Genomic DNA, 18,317 nt, shown 5'->3' with positions numbered 1-18,317 from the left:
ACTGGCAGCTGAACCAAAGACACATAAATGAGCCCAGCCAAGACCAGAAGAATCATCCAGGCGAATCAAGCTCAAAATGCTATACCTAGAACCGTGAGCTAAATAGTCCTTGTTTTAATTCAGTAAGTCTTAGGGCGTGTGTTACATAACAAAGCTAACTGATAAAGATGGGCATAAAGTAGGCTTGACTTCAGGAACTGTGCTCTTAATCACTCTAAGCCCCTGAAGGCAGGGACCACATTTGGGCTTGGTCCACATGGAGTCCTTCCACCAGTATGAGGTCCACAGTAGACCTTCAATACTTCTGGTGAGTGAATGAATATATAAGCATATTTCATACTCTCTAACTTGTCCAACATCCTAAAATAATAAATGAAAAGATACAGTATGAATTACGTGGGTCCAGAGAACAGGAGTCAGTTCAACAGAAGAATAGGCAATAGATGTGAACAGGCAGTTTGTGGAAAAAAGGAATACAATGGCCAATACATATATGGAAATATGCTTATTTTTGCTCATAATTAAAGCAATAGAATTTCAGATCAATATCATTTCTAAACACACACACACACACACACACACACACACACACACACACACACAAAGCAAAGAACAACATGAACTCTATTAGGGCTATCTAATGATGATCAGGAAAACTGACAAGAACACATTTTGACAATTTTTTATTCTTTATTTCACTAATAAATTCTTTTATTTATTTGTTATTTCTTGTTTGCTTGTTTGGTAAAGAATGTAAAGTTTTTGGGAAAGCTAAGTCATTTATTTCTGCAGAAAAAATGACCCTGTGGTAAAGTCAGAATATTGGAGGAAGACAGAGAACACTACCCCAACTATAGTAGAGATATTTCCTGACACTGCAATTGCTCCTGGCACACATACTTCAGCTGGGCAACCATAGAAGGAAGAAAATTTAAGGTTGGCTCCCAGACAGGCAGCAATAGCAAATAGTGCTGACAGAAATCATCAAAAAGAAGGTGAAGAGCTCCCTCAGGCTGCAGCAGGATGTCAAAAATTGCAATACATATTTATATTTGAACTTAAAAATTCCTAGGCAATTGTAAAAAAAAAAGTTGAGTAAAAACAATGTTTTGTGTACACTATCTAATTATCCTTTCTGACAATTCAATGAAGTAAGGATTATTCTTATCTTCATTGGACAAATGAGAAAACTAAAGTTCGGAGTGGTCATGTAGCTACTCAGTGGGGGAGCACTAGGAAGAAATGATGTTGTTTCACGCAAGACCCACACTCTCATCTTGTTGGGCTATCCATTCGCAGCTAATCAGTATTCACCCAGAGCTTTCACTATGAAACACTGGGATTGGCAGGGAATTGGGAACTCAAGTGGATAGGTACCGATGCTGGTTTGGGGCCCACGAATGATTACTAGTGGGACAGGCAGGCAGATGTATAAGAAGAATATGAGCCGTTAAAGTCAAGGTGAAGGAAGGGAAAAATGAAAAAGATTAGAACACGTGAGAGATTTAAAATATGAGAAAGAGGGGAAAAGGTAGGAAGCAAAGCAAAGAAAAACAAAACAAGCCTCTGCAAAGGATAAAGAGTGCGACAACTGTGAGAGAAAAATGAGAAAAAATCTTTTATTGAAACCACTAAGAAGGAGGAAGAAGAAGACAAAATGGAGGAGGGCCATGCACAGCTGTGACTGAGGAGAGACCCACGGACAGCAACACAAAATCCTCTCTCACTAGGCAAAGTGAGAGTGTTTAGCCTTGATTGTGATGCTGGGCTGATTACTGTGAGTGATCAAGAACCCTCAGAGGGATCCCCTAAGAATTTTCTTCACTTACCAAAGTCACTTTAAAATTCAAACCAAACCCTAATGGTATAGGCAACACTAAGGGTCAACCTGTGGTGGCCGATGAAAACAGATAAACAAATTAGAGCCAATTCTCCAACCCTGTAGGTCTCCCCGGGAACAAGCGTCCTTAATTTGGGTCCACAGACTCTCACAATATCTATGGAGAGATTTCAGGAGCGCAGGAACTGGAATGGGGTTGGGGAACTTACATCTTCATTTTCACCCAACTTTATCTGAAAGTAACATTCTCTGCTATTGCAAATATAGGTGAGAAATCACAGGAGTAATTTCCATAGCACCTGTACCTTTGTCACCAATAGATACTCACCTAAATTAATGATCAAGCTGTCAATAGTGGAGAGCACGATGTATTGGCCATTTCAACTAAAACGAGTTTTAGGCTTACCAAAAATACATTTTGAGCAAAGATAATGATCCATAGGCTTTAAAACTATGCTTCTTCAACTTGAATGTGGAACAAGTCACCCAGGACTCCTATTAAAATGCAAATCGTGATTTAGCATGTCTGGGTGGGGCCTGAGACTCTGCATGTCTAACAAGCTTCTAGGTGATTGGGGTACTACACTTGGAGTAACCAGGCTGCAGAGCTATTTAGATGCAAGGCTTTAAGGATAAAGATCCTTTTGGACAGGTATAAAAAATTCTTTGAAGTTGTAGAGTCTATGTCACTTGGTGTGCATTTTTATACCTCCCATGATAATATAAACAATTCCTTCAAAAATATTCTCTTGGTGTTTATCAGTTTACAGAATTTAGGCAAATTGTTCTTATAACTGTGTTTTCATATCGATTTATTGATATCTTTAATATTGCATTTATCACATGGTAATATAACTGTTTATAATACATGCTCCCTAAATGTGTGGTGATAATGTCTTCTTCATCTTTATCTTCAGTGTCAATCAGAACGTTTTGAAAATAATAATTTTTTAATGAACATTTAACAGGGAGTTTATCGGTGTCATGGTTTCTTTCTAGATCCTTGAACTGTGGGTACTGGCATTTGAAATGTATGATCCTTAACCAAAACACATTTGTATTTAATTCTCAAAGCAATTTTTGGAGCTGAAATAATTTCTGTTTAATTTTCCACGTCACCTAAATATTCCTTTTTACCTGGGGCCTACTCGATTTTTAATAACATTTCCATTTGTCTAATTTAGCCTAAAAGGCCTATTCATAATTCAGAACCACACCCAAAGATAGAGCTGACACTTCTGCATGCCTTTCAGTCAAAAGAATTTCCGGCAGAACAATTTCTGGTTATTACAAATAGAGTTGATATAAAGTTCTGGTACACAAATTAGTTAAAGGCATGTAGTATAAATTGTAGATGCCCCCAAATAACCATAAAATAAACTGTTTGATTCTAAAGACAAGGTGTTTGGGCCTTAGCCTTCTTAAAGAAGGCCCATACATGTGTATTCAAAGGAGCAGAGGCTTTATTGGAAACCCAAATCCAGTTTAAAAACCATCGACCTATACACTTTAACTGAGTGAATATGTGAAATAAAGCTGTTAATGGAAAAAAAAGAGAAGCACAGTATCCCAGTCATCGTAATGAAGGAGTTGGCTGTGTGCTCTAAGTAGATGTAAGGTCATTATGATAACTTTGGCTTGGAATCTGAATTAGTGGAGGTAGCTGCTTAATGGTTATAAAGTAGGGGTTCTAGAGTCAGAGGACTAAGTTCAAATTCCAATTGCATCGCTTTCTAGTTGTGGAACTTTGGGAAAGTCACTAAATTTCTTGGTAAGATTTGTAACCTGCCAAATGGGCTGACAATAGTACCAAACTCCAGTGGATATATAAAGAGGGTTAAATTGGACAATTCCTGTAAATGGCTTAGCACAGTGTATGGCCCAATGGTGATTGTTCAATAGATGATGCCATTTAAATTTTTAATGATGACTATTTTCTGGAGTACTAAGGATGGGGTATTGGAGAATGCCAGATTCTCCAATACCCAAGACCCAGCAGTGGTTGTAGCTGGGTACCAAAGCCATTATATCCCATTAAAATCCCCTTTCATTTTCTTGGGTCTGTCAAGATAATTCCTTCCTTATACCAAACCTGACTGCTCCCTATCTTTCACTGCTTAGATTTTATTTCAGTAGTTCACAAGCCAGGTGGCCCATCAAAATTATGTGGAGCTTGTTACAGATAAATCCTTGAGTCTCAATTTAGGTATGGGGCCGTGAGTCTTGAAATGTGGTCCTGGGAGCAGCATCACCAGCCTTATAAGAGGCCTGTTGAATTGGAAATTCAGGGTAGGACCCAACAATCTGTTTTAACAAACCCTTTAGGTGATCCTGATGCATACTTAAGTTGACAATATTAATCAAGAGGAATCTGATATTTGATAAGCTCCTGATGTGAGTTTGGCCTTCTCATTTGCATATTGTCACCGGGGAACCAGTACTAAAACAAGGCATTATACTGAATTGCCTAATACACACTCATGGTTAACATATCAATCAATTTCCAATGTGCAAGCAAAAACAGCCTCAGAATTCTCTTAGATGGACAAGACTTCAGCAAAAAAATTGGACACATCATACAAACACTTCGCAGAACCCATTTCCTCTGGAGACACTACTTTAATTTCTATTAAGCTTACTTATTTGTTCTGTTTTTGGCACAAGCTGGTTCTCAAGGACATTTATTGATTATTTCATTTAATTTATCTGTCACCATATATTCATCGCATCTTTCCTAGGTGCCTAGGCATTGACAACAATAGAGAGAATCTTACAATTCATGAGAATACATTTTAGAGGACAAAACTGATCATTAACAGATGATGACATTTCCTTTCATAGGGAGCCTTAGTAATTGGGTAGATAGCAGTCCATGTTGGCCATTTAGATACTGACTTTCCTAAATAAAGGAGAGTGGGCTGTGTAAATTTTTTTAGTTCTTGAAAAGCCCAATGATACAAAAAAAAAAAAGTATTTGCAGCATGTTCTTAATTTTTTTTAAAGGTGTTTTCTAATTCCTTGTGAGATTTCAAAGCTCTCAAAAAACTATTATAACTCAAAAATAAGTTAGTGAAAGTAAAAACTATAAAACATAGCCTCATTAAGGAACAGAGAAGAGCGCGGTAAAGATGCTAAAATAGTGAAGCTTATAAAATATTAATGTGACGAACACTATGCAATTTCCAATTTTAAGAAATGATAATTTTGTAGCTTTTTAAAAACCCAAATAGTATGTTTTGATTGTATTTGTGCTTGTAAGTTAAGCACATGTTAAAGCATATGTCAAAATATGGGTCTAAAAAATGTGTCTTACCTCTCTCCATAAACTAGCATCAAAATAAGATGATTGGGTATGGAAGCAAAAGGAAGGTGCCAGCCAGACCTGTGGCTGTCTCCCTTTAAGTTATCCAAGGGCATTAAATGTTTTCTATAGGGTTCCAGCCATACAAACCTATATCACATACCAGTTTAATATGTTCTCGCTTCTGGTACTTTTCACTATAATACTGTTCTTGTCGAAGATTCAGCAGCTGTTGCTGTTGCTTGTCCTTTAAGTCTATTAACTTTTGGGTCATTTCAGCATCCAGGGCAGCAAGATCTTGCTCAATCATCGATGAACCATGGTCAGGGCTGCTGGGTTCTGATCTGCAGAAACACAGAGCTTGACTCAAAAAACATGCAGGTCCTAGTAAGAGGGAGGGAAGGTGGTTCACCAGAATTCCTCTTAGAGAGACCTCTGTGTTAGAAAATAAATATTTTGCTAAGCCACTTGAAGTACAGGCTGATACCCTGAAGACAATCCTAGCAGTAGAGGGTCCCCAAACACAGAAAATGGGAGAAATCTGTGTTATTCCAGAAGAAGGTAGAGGCAGAAAAGCAAGCCAGGAGGCCTGGGGCTCTGGCGGTGCTGGTGGAGAGACTGATAATCTCCGAGGGGAGAACAGAGCCTATTAAAGATTTTTAAATCTTTTATCCTTTTATGTACTGCAGGTGGCATGTATAATGTAATTCCTAGCTACATTTCTCCTCTGACAGCTTCAGCAGACTCTGCATTGACTGGAATCTGTTGGGGGAGTTGAAGAGGTGCTGTGTTTTGCATTTGGATGATGTGGATTGAAAACAGGATGTGCAGACAACATGTGCTGGCAAACCCTCCCAGCCAACATATTCTATTTAACAGATATTTAGAAGTTTAGGACTAATGTTGAAATAAATCAAAGCAATTTTCACTAACTTCTTATTGTGTTAAAACATATGGTGTGATTCCTTCCAGTTTTGTGCTCTTCGCGTAGGGCACGATAGATAAGAAGACAGTATTGGGAACGGGATACAAAAGCAGGTCTGCTCTTTTCATTTACATGGAAACCTCTGAAGAAGAAAAAAATAAAACTAAACCACCTAAGATATCCAGCACATCAGATTCTGTTTCTATGATTTTACCTTGTAGTCAAGTATAACAGGTAGAAGACGTCTCTTAGAATCAGGTGGCACAAATTCCTGATGCTTTCTATGTGAATTAGGCTAGCATCAGTGGTGCCACATGGAGAGGCAGTTGGTTAAAGCCAGTGTTAGGATCCTACTTTGTCAAATAAGGGATGCAGAATTCCCTCACATGTTTGTATTTGCATTTTTATGTGCAGTGCTGCGAAATGAGAATGAACACTTTACTAGGTGCACAGATCCCGATACACGAGAATCGCATGGCAACCTGGAGGTGGCCCTCCACCTTGGTATGAATACAAGTTTTCTTAATTACCATCAGAATTGAGTGGCATCACTGAGATGACCTCCACCGAGGTGCGAACATGAAATTCATTTATCATCTTTTGTAGCAGGAAGTCAGTATAGCCAGAACAATGAGTCACAACCACCACAGCAGAGACAACTCATTGTTGACCACTCAGCATGGGCTACGCACTCTTTGGCTTTCACAACAACCCAGAGGTGGGTATGACCACCTTTAGTTGACATCTGAAAAAACCGAGTCTCAATGAAACAATGCCTAAGGACACAGTACAGAGGGCAGCAGTGTAGCTCACCAAGGGCAGATATATAAGAAAGGGCAAAGTCTACGCTCTTAAGTGCAACACAGAATCACTGTACGCCAGTCTCTGGACAGAAACTATCCTTAAATGATCTGCTCTTCTTATTGTGTGGAAAGCTCAGTTAAGATGATGGATATTTGAATAAAAAACTAATCTAACGAACATGATGCCCATTTATAACTCTGAGGTATTTTCAGGATTTTAAGGTGATCAAAGGGCATGGGACCTCAGTGGTTTTGCCTCATAAAGAAAAATTTCTCCTGATGCATCTTTTGATATGCATCTTTTGATACTAGATGCTTAGGGATTTTTTGTTTGGCAGTATAAAAAATAACCAAGGGAACAATGTTTCTGTATCTTCTGTATAAACAGAGTTAAAAACATCCCCCGTTGCCTAATGTTGCTGTATAAGAGCCATGAGATGAATTCTTTCATAATTTAATACTGGGAAAATGTTTGTCTCTCTTGGAAAAGCAAGCCAGTTTCCTTTAATCAGATAAGGAGAATTGTCTAACCCACATTTCCTCTTCTCAGAAGCTAAGAGCTAAATTCAGTGTTCAAGGACAGAAATTACATTAAATGTTTGGTGCTGTCCAGTAGAAATATAACATGAGTCCGTGTATTTGATTTTTTTTCTACATATGTGATTAAAAATTTTTAGCAGTTACCTTGAAAATTAAAAAGAAATGAGTGAAATTAATTTAATAATATATTTTATATAACCTAATACACCCCAAATGTCATTCAACATGCAAATAAAATAAAGTCAATGTAAGTCCATATAAAAATATGAGCTATTTATTATTTATTCTTTTCTTTTTTTAGTGAAGTCTTCGAAATCTGGTATGTATTTTATACTTAGAGCACATTTTAATTTCTATGAGCCATTTTCCAAGGGCTCAGTAGCCACATGTGGCTAGTGACTCCCGTATTGGACAGCAGGTCTAAATAGCTGGCAGCCACTCGGTCTGTGTGTATGTATATGTGTGTTGTTTTTCTTTTTCTATTTTCATAGGATTTTTACACACATCTTCTATGATGTTACTTCAACATTCTGCTGGAAGTTTGCATGATATGACTTCTAAGTAAATAAATATGTGAATATACAAATGACTTCATACATATCACTAAAATACAAATTTAGGAGAAGTGTTAGGCCAAGTTTTACTGGAACTGTGTGTGTACTTGTGGGTAAATGTCAATGCCTTTAACTTTCAGCTTCTTCCTTGAAAAAGTGACAAAATTACACCTAGGTAGCTTCTAAAGCTGCTCCAGTTCTGAGAAATGATGATTTAGTTGATTTTTAAAATCCAAGTACTGGCTTTTGATTGTGCTTTTAAGTTAAGCACATGTTAAATCACGTGTCACAATATGGATATAAAAAATACACCTTACCTCTCTCTATTACCTGGCATTGAGACAAGATTATTCAGTTAAAAATTGAAAGGAAGGATATAGTACAACCTGTCTGACTCTTAGTTCACTAACAGGTAGCTTACATGCTCACATAGTTTTCTGCATTACCATATCAGCTACTTGCAGGTGATAATTGTGTGGGTCATGTTAATTGCTATGTCCTCTGGAGCATACAGTAATCACTCAATAAATACTTGTTGAATGAATGGGTGGGAGATACTTCTTCCCAGCAAGTCTGGGAACATGAGACTTTGGGGAACCCCTAGGTTCAAACACAAGGGTTACCCGTAGAGGGCTTTGTGGGTTTTAGATGGGGCAGCAAAAGATATTTGAGACTTCTCTTTTCTGTAAGACGAGTTGCCTCTTCAACTAGGTTCTAGGTACATGGAAAAATTTCATGCCCACTAATTTGGCAGCTGTAATATGGGAAGTCAGAGAATTGGTATTGGGCTCTTAGGCTAGAACTCCAGGGTAGGACTTCCTGAAAATCTATTCTGAGAATTTGGTCAAATAAAGAAATTCAGTCCACAGGCAAAACTGAGCTGAGATAACACAAGAGCTACAGAAAATGGAGGGAGTTGGGTGACTTTCCTTCTTGCAGTGGTACAGATCCAAACTATGGCACAAAACATCAAAAATCCATGTAAATGACTCTCTTCCTTCGTGTCATAAAACCAACATTACTCATTCAACTTACTTTTTCTTACTATCCTTTTTGGCTGTCTTTTCTAAAGCTGCTCTCCTTCTCAAGTAGTCATTCTGAATTTCATTATATTTTGTAGTGTGTTCTTTGATAAGGTCAGTGGTTTTCTTGTGGTGTCTCTTAACCAGGTCTTTCATTTCTTTGTAGTGCTTCTTTTGAAGTTTCACAAACGATTTCTGTTGCTTTAGCTCTTCAATAGTCTGTGCTTCCACTTCTGCAACAAAAGAGTGTAAGAGCTGACAGACATGGCGGAACCGAAAGTACAGATGCACGGAGGAGCAGCAACCTGCTTGTAGAGCAATATTTGTCTGATCCTAGTCAGCTGGAGCTTAAGAACAGAGCTTTGACGTCAAACATATCTGGATTCCAGCGTAGCTCCATCACTTGCTAACTTTGTGACTATGTTACCAAATTTCTCAAAGATTCAATTTTTTCACTCAGAACTTTTTAAGAAAGTTTGAGTTCCCTACAGAGCCCAAGAGAGGGATTCAGGTGCATGTGATTTACTAGGAAGGGGCTTAAGAGGAAGGGAATGAGGGCAGCAAAAGGGAAGGGAAAGTATCCAAACAAGGATGTGGTCTTGAATGGAGTTTGGCTTCTGCCTGATTCCACAGGGAGCTCTGGAGTGTGAACTGTACCACAGAGTTGGTCTCACCCTGAGTCAAGATGGTCAGCACTTGCGTATTTGGCGGAGTCGGGGGGCGGGGGGAGGCACGGTGTACTGGGAGGGGCTTCTTTTTGGCTGAGGGCAATTTTCAGGAGCCGGGGAAGCTATGAGCTGTTAGCAGCCAACATTCACCACAGAGATGGGTGTACAAGACAATAAAGAGGATCTGAGTGGGGCACTAACAGCATCCACCTTAAGGATCGCAATACTTCCCTACTTTTTAGGGTTGTTATGATGATGAAATAAAAGAATTTCTGCAAAGTACTTAACATAGTTATAGGCAGTGTGCCTACAGATGCTTAACAAATGGTTGCACAGGTTCTACGGCACTGTCTCTAAGGGGCACTATTCACAATATAGACATCGTAGGTTTGTATACTTATCAAAGCTTTCCAGTATAAAGCAGTAAAGTAAAAAGTAATCCCTTAATGTGATTTTCCCAAAGACACCATAAGGGTTATTGGTAGCTTACATTACTACCTATTTTATCCAATGCTGAGAAAACATTTAATGGGACATAACTTGAACTTAAAACATGCTGTATTTTATTGACATATTTCATCAATAATAGAAAATGCATTTTTAAAACGTTAACATTTCTGAAATTAAGATGCATTTTATAGTCAATGGAGTATAATAGTGTGTCAGAGTTTTTCTTTCTTATCCATCCATGCATAGAGAGGTGCCTTAAAATTGATAGCATCTTAACTGCAATAAATTATCATCTATTTGGACCTAGATTAAGACATTGTTCACATGTTTCCATACTTTGATTGGAACTTTCTGCTTCTAGGAACAAAAATATGTTATCATAAATATTTAGAACTGTTGAGAGATTCAGAATTAATGGACGCCATGAATAACAACAGACTTGAATAGAAAATGAGATCTCCCGTGGATAAATGTTGAAATCAGAATAATAATTTATGTTCCTAAATGCTGAGATCTTTAAGCAATTGAAATATGCTTCCCCTTTTTATAATGTGTCTATTCTCCTTACATTCAATTTCTTTTGATAAAGAGGCCAGGGAGAAAATCAAGCACATTTATTTAATGGTTTCCCTCAGGCCCAAAATGGACTCATATGGTTGCATAATAACTTATTATATTAATAATTTATAATCCTAAGGAATTGCTGCATTTTTTGGTGACAGATCCAATCCCACATCTTTAGAAATGGTGTGCAGCTCATCAGCTATGGCAGGTTTAGCAACAGGGTTCAAGATGTTCTAACTGATGATTTTAAAAACATTCTAGAGAGAATACAACTTTTTAAAAAGTCTGTTCATGAAAGGCTATTCTTTTAATATGCACTTAAGCTAAAGGCAATGTCCATTTATATAAAGAAACAAATCTCATTCATAAGCCACCCAGAGATAATCACTGCTAATATATTGGTACAGACCCACTGTGTTTTGTCTCTGCATTAACTTATTTTTAAATAACACTGGGAATCATGCTCTATTTACATTTCTGTCTCTTGTTGTATATGTTAACATTATATTGTTCCCTATGAAACTAAATCTTTAAGAACACGTTTTTAAAATATATTCTTCAAGTAATTTTTATGCATATTTTATGTATTATTTTTGTAAAATATAAATACATGCATAAAAGTACATACATCATAAATATAAAGCCCTGTAAATTTTCACAAAGTGAGTGTGCTTGAATAACATCACTCGGAACAAAGGCCCTCTTTTTGTTTCCTGCCCCATGCCAAGTATAATTCATATCTGTGTTTCTAAATAGCATGAATTATTTTTGTCTGTTTTTGAACTTTGTGTGGATGCAGTCAAAAACAATGTGCTGTTTTATGTCTGGCCTCTTCAACATTATGTGTGTGAATTTTACCCAGTTGTATATGATTGTAGTTTATCCCCAGAGCTGTGTCCCATTTCAGTCTGTGACTATACCACAGTTTATCAATCCACCCTACTGTTTATAGACATTGAGTTGTTTACAGTCCGGGGCTCTTACCAGTAGTGCTGTTTTTGGTGAACATGTTTGTACATTTCTGTTGTGGAAGGGTCAAGTATTATTGTAAATATTTTTCAGATTCTGCTACATGTTGCTAATTGTATTAAAGAAAGCTTGTACCAATTTTAGTCCCACTAACTAACCAAATATGAAATATATTATGGACCTAATCAAATACGAAATATGTCCAAACTGTATTACAGTTCTCAAACACTGTATTCTATAGTCACGAATGAATCATATTATGCATTTTTAAACTACGGTTTATTGTCGTCACTTTGGGAAGACTTGCATTCCTGCTCACTGTGTCATGTTTTCAGTATGAAACTATTCTTGGATTCTAAAACAGATATCTTGTAAAATTATATTATTTTTACACCAATAGGATCCTATCTGACAAATATAGTTATTTCTCTGTGACCATATCGTGTAATATGGCCTCAACTAGGACTGTATATTTGTAGATATTTTAGAGAAGAAATATTAATGATGCTATTTTTCAGAGATAAATGGAGATCTCCTTTCCTCCAAATACACTCTATAATATTCAGCCACCAAATTCCATGGGGAAGGACTGGTATTTACCTGTTAAAACACTCTGAATAAGATCTTCTGTCTTGGCAGGTGCCTTTACAGAACCTAAAATAAAAACATAAAATAAGTAGCCTGTTTTAACTTTTTAAATTTTGTTCTTCCTGTAAAATAACAATGTTTGGCCCTTGAGTCTAAATCTTTTCAGGAAGAAATTACAAATTTTGGGAGAAAATTATCACAAAAACTCATAAGAAATGTCTTCTTCTTCTTTTTTTTCTTTTACTTTGAGTTAAACATAATTAAATGTGACTATATACGCTCCATTTATAGAGAAAGGACATTCCTCCCCTTTGAATCAAAACTGTCAGCAGATTCAGTTTAGGCAGTGCTAGTGCCACCTTTTGGCAAAATCAGGAATGGCAAGTGGTCATTTAAAAATCAAATGCTTAACAGTTGCCAGTAATAATTGTCGTAGGCAAGATCCATTGGTGGATGCCAAAATCACTGGGCAAAAGTTTAAGGGGAAACAGGATATTTAGAGTCTAAAAATACCTTCTTCAAGACACACATTAACTATAAAGGAGAAAATCATAACTTTCAGTGGAGAAACCTGGCCATTACCACCTTAACCAAGTGATCTGGAATCACCAATGATGAGACATACCAATATCAGGTACCCCTCATATGTGATGTTTAGCCAAAAATGTGTAACTTCAATCTAATCATGAGAAAACGTCAAGCCAACCCAAATCGAGAGTCATTCTACAAAATAACTAACTGGTACTCCAAAAGTGTTAAGGTCATGATAGATAGAGACAGATAAGACAGAGAGAGGGACTGTCATAGATAAAGAGAAAATAAGGAGACATAACAATTAAATACAGTGTGAGATCCTGAGTTGGAACCTGGAACGATAAAAGGACATTAGTGGAAAGCAGGTGAAGTTCAAACAAGGCCTGAAGTTCAATTCGAGGTATTGTGTCTGTGTTAATTTCCTGGTCTGACAATTGCACCATGATTCTGACAGATGTTAACACTAGAAAAGAGGAAATCATTTTTGCAATGTATTTGTGCCATTTGAAGTATGGGTCTGTATGTCAAATTATTTCAAAACCGCAAGTTAAAAAAACCAAATGCTAAAAGTCTAAATTCTCTTTTCCTTTCAAAAGCACAAGACTACATTTACTTACATATTTAAATGACTGATTTATATTCCAGAAGCTCTCAAAATGTTCATATTTGGTATATAAGATTTCGTGTAAAAATATCACTTCTCGCTTATGATCAAATCATCTTATGATTACTGATCTCAATAACCTTCTTAAAAGCCTAGGCCACAGTCACATCTAACACAGACTTAATGTGATTTGTTCTTTTCAAAGTCTCATTACCCCCATGAAAAATAAACCCTCCCCTCCTAAATAAAAGATCTGGATTTCATCATTACTATGCACTGGCATGACAAGAAAGGGAGGAGACATGAAGTCATATTTTCATAGAAGGAAATTCTTTCCCCTTCCACTTTTTTAACCAATTGGACAAAAAGTTATTGAGTACATGTTATTCCTCAGCTCTTTGCAAAAGAAACATCCAACTGAAGCCTAATCCGGGAACTCTACCATCCACTGGAGACATGCATACGAAAGATAACTGCCTAAAGTAGTCTTAGATTAACTGTCAAAGTTAGCTGCATAGAAATCAAAGGGTTTTCCTGAGAAGTGAGGCATGAGTGTTGCTTTAGTAAGAGCATAGAAGCTAAAAGCAAGAATCTTAGGATCATAGAGAACTATGTCCGTCCTGACTTCACTCTTCACTAGCTATGTGGCCTTCAGGAAGTACTCTGTCATCGCAAAACTGCAGTTTATTCATCTTCACGATGGGGACAATATTAGAATCTAGCCTCATAGACAGATTCTATTATACGAGTTAAATGAGATAATCAATATGAAGAGTTCAGCTCATGGTAGACACTCAAGGTATTGAAAAGTAAATTGGAGAAAGATGGAAAGGAATTCTTGCAGAGACGTAACTGAGTGAGGTAGAACTAAGAATGTGCTTCTAAAGCATAGCTGTTTAAATGATGTTTGAAGAACTCTTCACACATCCTGCCAGCAGATGGGTCATACCATAATCTATCACTAAATAAAGACGTGGGAAACATGGGCGATACTTTATTGTGGTTTTATAATTCATCAGCAGAGCCAGATGAGCATTTATGTGTCTTTCTTGGCATTCGTTCATTCACTCATTCATTCATTCCTTCATCACACTTTTCTGGAGCCCTCCTAAGTCCATACACCTTTGCTCATGTGATGCTTTAGCTAACTGAATCATGCTATCTCCTTCAGCAGCATGAATAAACTAAAGGCTCTTAGTCATGTTGTACAGCTGTCTCTCTAATGTTTACCTGGAGTAGGTTGGCTGTGGAGAGCCTGAGAAGGTGGTTTGGGTACCAGGGATGTAGTGTGATTTACTCCATTTTCTGCTGGAGTTGTCCTGGCTTCACTTGGAGCCTCTGACGGTGTCTCCCCAGGATCAGCCTAAAATCATAAACATACCTTTATTTTCCACATTTCTTACTGTTCTTTTATTACCTTCCTAACTCAATAAGGCTACATTTGATAGCATTTTCACAATTCGTTTGGAGTCTGAAATGTCAAATTTGAAACTGTTTAGAAAACACGGTAAAAGCAGCATGGTGTTGAACCATGACTATGGTAGGTTAATTTTACAAAAGGCCCCAATTTGCATGCCTTCCTAGGACCATGCCCTTAGGTAGAGCCTCCCACATTGACTTTGGACCTGACCACGTGATTGGCTTTGGTCAAATGAGAACATAGCAAACTTGATGCAAGCAGAGAACTAAAAAGGCACTTGTGAATTTTCCCTCTCTTTCTCAGACCCCTGCTCCAGCAATAGAGGCTGAGAGACCATGTGGTGGAGAGCTCAATCATTGAGGCAAGGATGTCCCAGATCAAGCAGCCCCAGCTGACCATGTGCACAGCAGGACTGCCTGGCTGACCAAATGAATCATGAAAAATAATAGTTGGTGGCGTAAGCCACTAAATTTGGGAGTTGTTTGTTATGCAGCAGTAGCTTACTGATATGGTGGTTACTAGCACAAATTCTGGAGCCAGACTTGCTTGGGTTTGCATTCTGGCCACTAGACTTCAGTTTCCTCCTCTTTATAGATGACTATATGTATATCCTGGGGAATATAACATCTATATTGTAAAGTTGTTTAGAGCAGGGTTCCCCAAATCCCAGGCCACAGACTGGTATAGTTCATGGCCTATTAGGAACTGGGCTGCACAGGAGGAGGTGAGTGGCGGGTCTGTATTTGCAGACCCTCTCCAGTGCTAGCATCACCGCCTCAGCTCCACCTCAGATCATTAAGCATTAGATTCTCATTGGAGCACTGGTCCCTGGTGCCATAAAGGTTGGGGACTGCTGTTTTAGAGGATCAAAGAAGTTAATATTCATAAAGTTCTTAGAATAGTTCCAGGCACAGTTAAATATGTGTGTTAAATAATTAAATAAAAGCATTGAAGCTTGTACAACACTACCAGTGAATAATAATAATAAATGCATTGAAACTTATGAAATCTCTACTCTATCCCTTCCAGCAACGAGTCCATTGTGCCCTGTACAGAGTGAATGTTTAAGAAACGTTTGTTGAATTAATGTTGATCTTTATAACATGACTGCCACAGTAATTACGTACCATTTCAATGATACTTTTCAATGCTCTAAATGCTCTGCAACCTTTTTCTTAAAATTGCCTTCTAGGTCCATGGCAGATTTTACTGACACAGGCTACGCTGATGCTCTACTTCATAGTACATTAAAAAATGTATAGGAGGAAATAGCCAGAAGTCATTTGAAGTCCAATGTTGTGACATTTTGTCATGTAATTACAGACAGCAGATTGTCATACGATAACATTTTTAGAAAAAATAAGATGAGAGGGAAAATAATGACACTGATTGTCACAAGTAGCTTTCAATTTGTCCCCTAAAGCATCTTTAAAACATGAGTTCCAAAACCGCTTTGTGTGATGGCAGAACTTAGTTTCATTCCACAAATAATCTCTGCTTATCTGCCATGGCCTGCTCAGTGTTGGTGGCACTGAGGTAGAAGCTGTGAGCCCTGTGACAGTGGTGAGAAGTCAAGTGGGGGAGGCAGGAACCGACACCGGTAACCTTGGCGTCCGTAGAAGTCACTACTATGTAGAGCCCTGTTTTTTGAAAAATAGCCACTTTCAATAGATAAGTTCTTGTGTAGTTATTATTTAGTTACATCCATCAAGAAAATTCTCCCTAAAATCACTATGCCAAGCGGAGAAATTGCATATTTTTTTGTTCGGCAAGAAATTGCAACCTGGAGGCTTAGGGTCCAAACAGAGTGCATGGAAATGTTTTCTTTGGCTTGCTCGCTGTTGCCAAATTTTTAAATCCAGAAGATTTTACATTAAAAAAAAAATGTATTTCTTGCTTCTCTTGGAAAATCAGATTGGGCAATACACCCCCATTCCCACTTTGGGCCAGAATGGAGTGGCTTCTATTCTGCCCCGTTACAACTGCTTCTCTATACTCATTTAGGTTTGTGGGAGACGCTTGAGAAGACTGAAATATCATATACGTTTGGCCACAAACTTCATAAAAGAAGAGCATTTATACTGTACAGGAGGGATTGAAGCAAAGGGAATGCTGGAAAGAGCACTAGGTCATTAGAGATGTCGCCTACCGGGGCTGGTCCTCTGACTTGAACACAGGACAGCTTCCCAGTCTCCCCTGAGGGGCTTGCCTGTAGGGGTCAAACCCAGCTGCTTTGGAAACAGGGAAGAAATGTGCCCTTGTTCTGTGGGCGTCTGACCTTCCTCATTTATATCCAGGTTGGTTTCTAGAACCATGTGGGAAATGAACCAGATTCTTTCCAATGTGACAACTGGCTTAAATTAGCCCTCTGGAGGATAAGAGGAAAATAAAACTTTGATGGAGGAAAGAATGGAGGCGATGGAAAGCCAGCTTCCATAAGGTAATCACATGGCTTCTTTTCGGCAACTAAAATTAGTGTCTTGAGGGATTAGTTGCTGGAGGTGTGGAAAATGAATCCAGTCAGCTTATTTTTGCATTGTATTAGGCCTGCAGACATTCCATGTAGCTTGTATGCATTTGGGAAACCAAATTCCATCATCAACTTGAGTCAAAATGAAGGAAAAATAAATCTCTACTTATCAAAAATATTTAAGACAGAGCCCCTACATGCTAGACACTGACATAATGTATAAATTCAAATATATATCTATTTTTTAAATCAATAAATGTTGAGTAAACATACAGACAAACACATTATAGTTAAAACTGAGGAAGAAGAGATCACCAAGGTCTGGTGCTGCATTTTTGAGGTAAGCTTTGAAGAAATGCTTAATCCAGGGGTCATATCTGAAGATACCCCCAGGGAGGGTGGGCTGCATCGCACAATCCAAGGGGGCACCATTCAAACCATACATTAGTAGGCAGTTCACAAAGATGAAGAAATGATAAAAGGGGGCTAGATTTAATGCAAATGTGAGGCTGTCCATGCCCAGAGCTAGTGGGGCAGCTCCTCTAAAGGGGGCAGCTGCCACTCTAAGTGTCTAGGATTAGCGGAAAATGGGAAAATGAGTTTTTATGAACGTTCCCAATTTTTAATCACTGAGAGGCCAAACAAAGCACAGCTTCCATCCCTTTGGCACAGAAGCTGCCTATCTGTACACTCTGCTCAGAGGAGCAGAATTTGCCTGGGATTCTGGGATTGTGCCAGGCGAACAAAGCACCCACAGCACCGCCGAAGGGAAAGGGGTATGCTGGAAACGCAGCTGGTCTGCAGCCCACCGCTCCCACCTCCTCACCTCAGTGGCTGAACAAAGGTGGAGAGGTGGGAGTAAGGAGGACACTGAATGCTGGGACTGAGGAATTTGGGGTTCCTTTGTGTATAGTTTGACACTTGTCAGGGGCTTCTTATGATCTTGTGGAAACAAACTTTCTTTATTAGTTAAGCGAGAGTCTATAATGGCAAATATATTAGATTGATGGTTAAAATATTTTGCTAACTAAGTGCAGTATGTACAAATTTTAACTGACATGTCCC

The 18,317-nt window shown here is 38.2% G+C and overlaps 1 protein-coding gene across 1 annotated transcript in view; it reads right to left on the bottom strand.

The window, feature by feature from the left end:
- PLCB1 (phospholipase C beta 1) overlaps window positions 1-18,317 on the bottom strand; it is a 650,597-nt gene that overhangs the window by 93,331 nt on the left and 538,949 nt on the right. The window contains exons 24-27 of the mRNA XM_011371181.2: window positions 14,593-14,725; window positions 12,237-12,290; window positions 8,999-9,218; window positions 5,305-5,485 (exon numbers count right to left, since the gene is read on the bottom strand). Coding sequence (XP_011369483.1) covers window positions 5,305-5,485; window positions 8,999-9,218; window positions 12,237-12,290; window positions 14,593-14,725 — 588 coding nt within the window. The remainder of the gene's footprint in view (window positions 1-5,304; window positions 5,486-8,998; window positions 9,219-12,236; window positions 12,291-14,592; window positions 14,726-18,317) is intronic.

The sequence above is a fragment of the Pteropus vampyrus genome, unplaced genomic scaffold (assembly GCF_000151845.1).
Source record: "Pteropus vampyrus isolate Shadow unplaced genomic scaffold, Pvam_2.0 Scaffold7, whole genome shotgun sequence".
NCBI classification, from domain to species: Eukaryota; Metazoa; Chordata; class Mammalia; order Chiroptera; family Pteropodidae; genus Pteropus; species Pteropus vampyrus.
The sequence above is the reverse complement of the archived record's forward strand: the minus strand, read 5'-3'. Positions and strand labels throughout refer to the sequence as shown.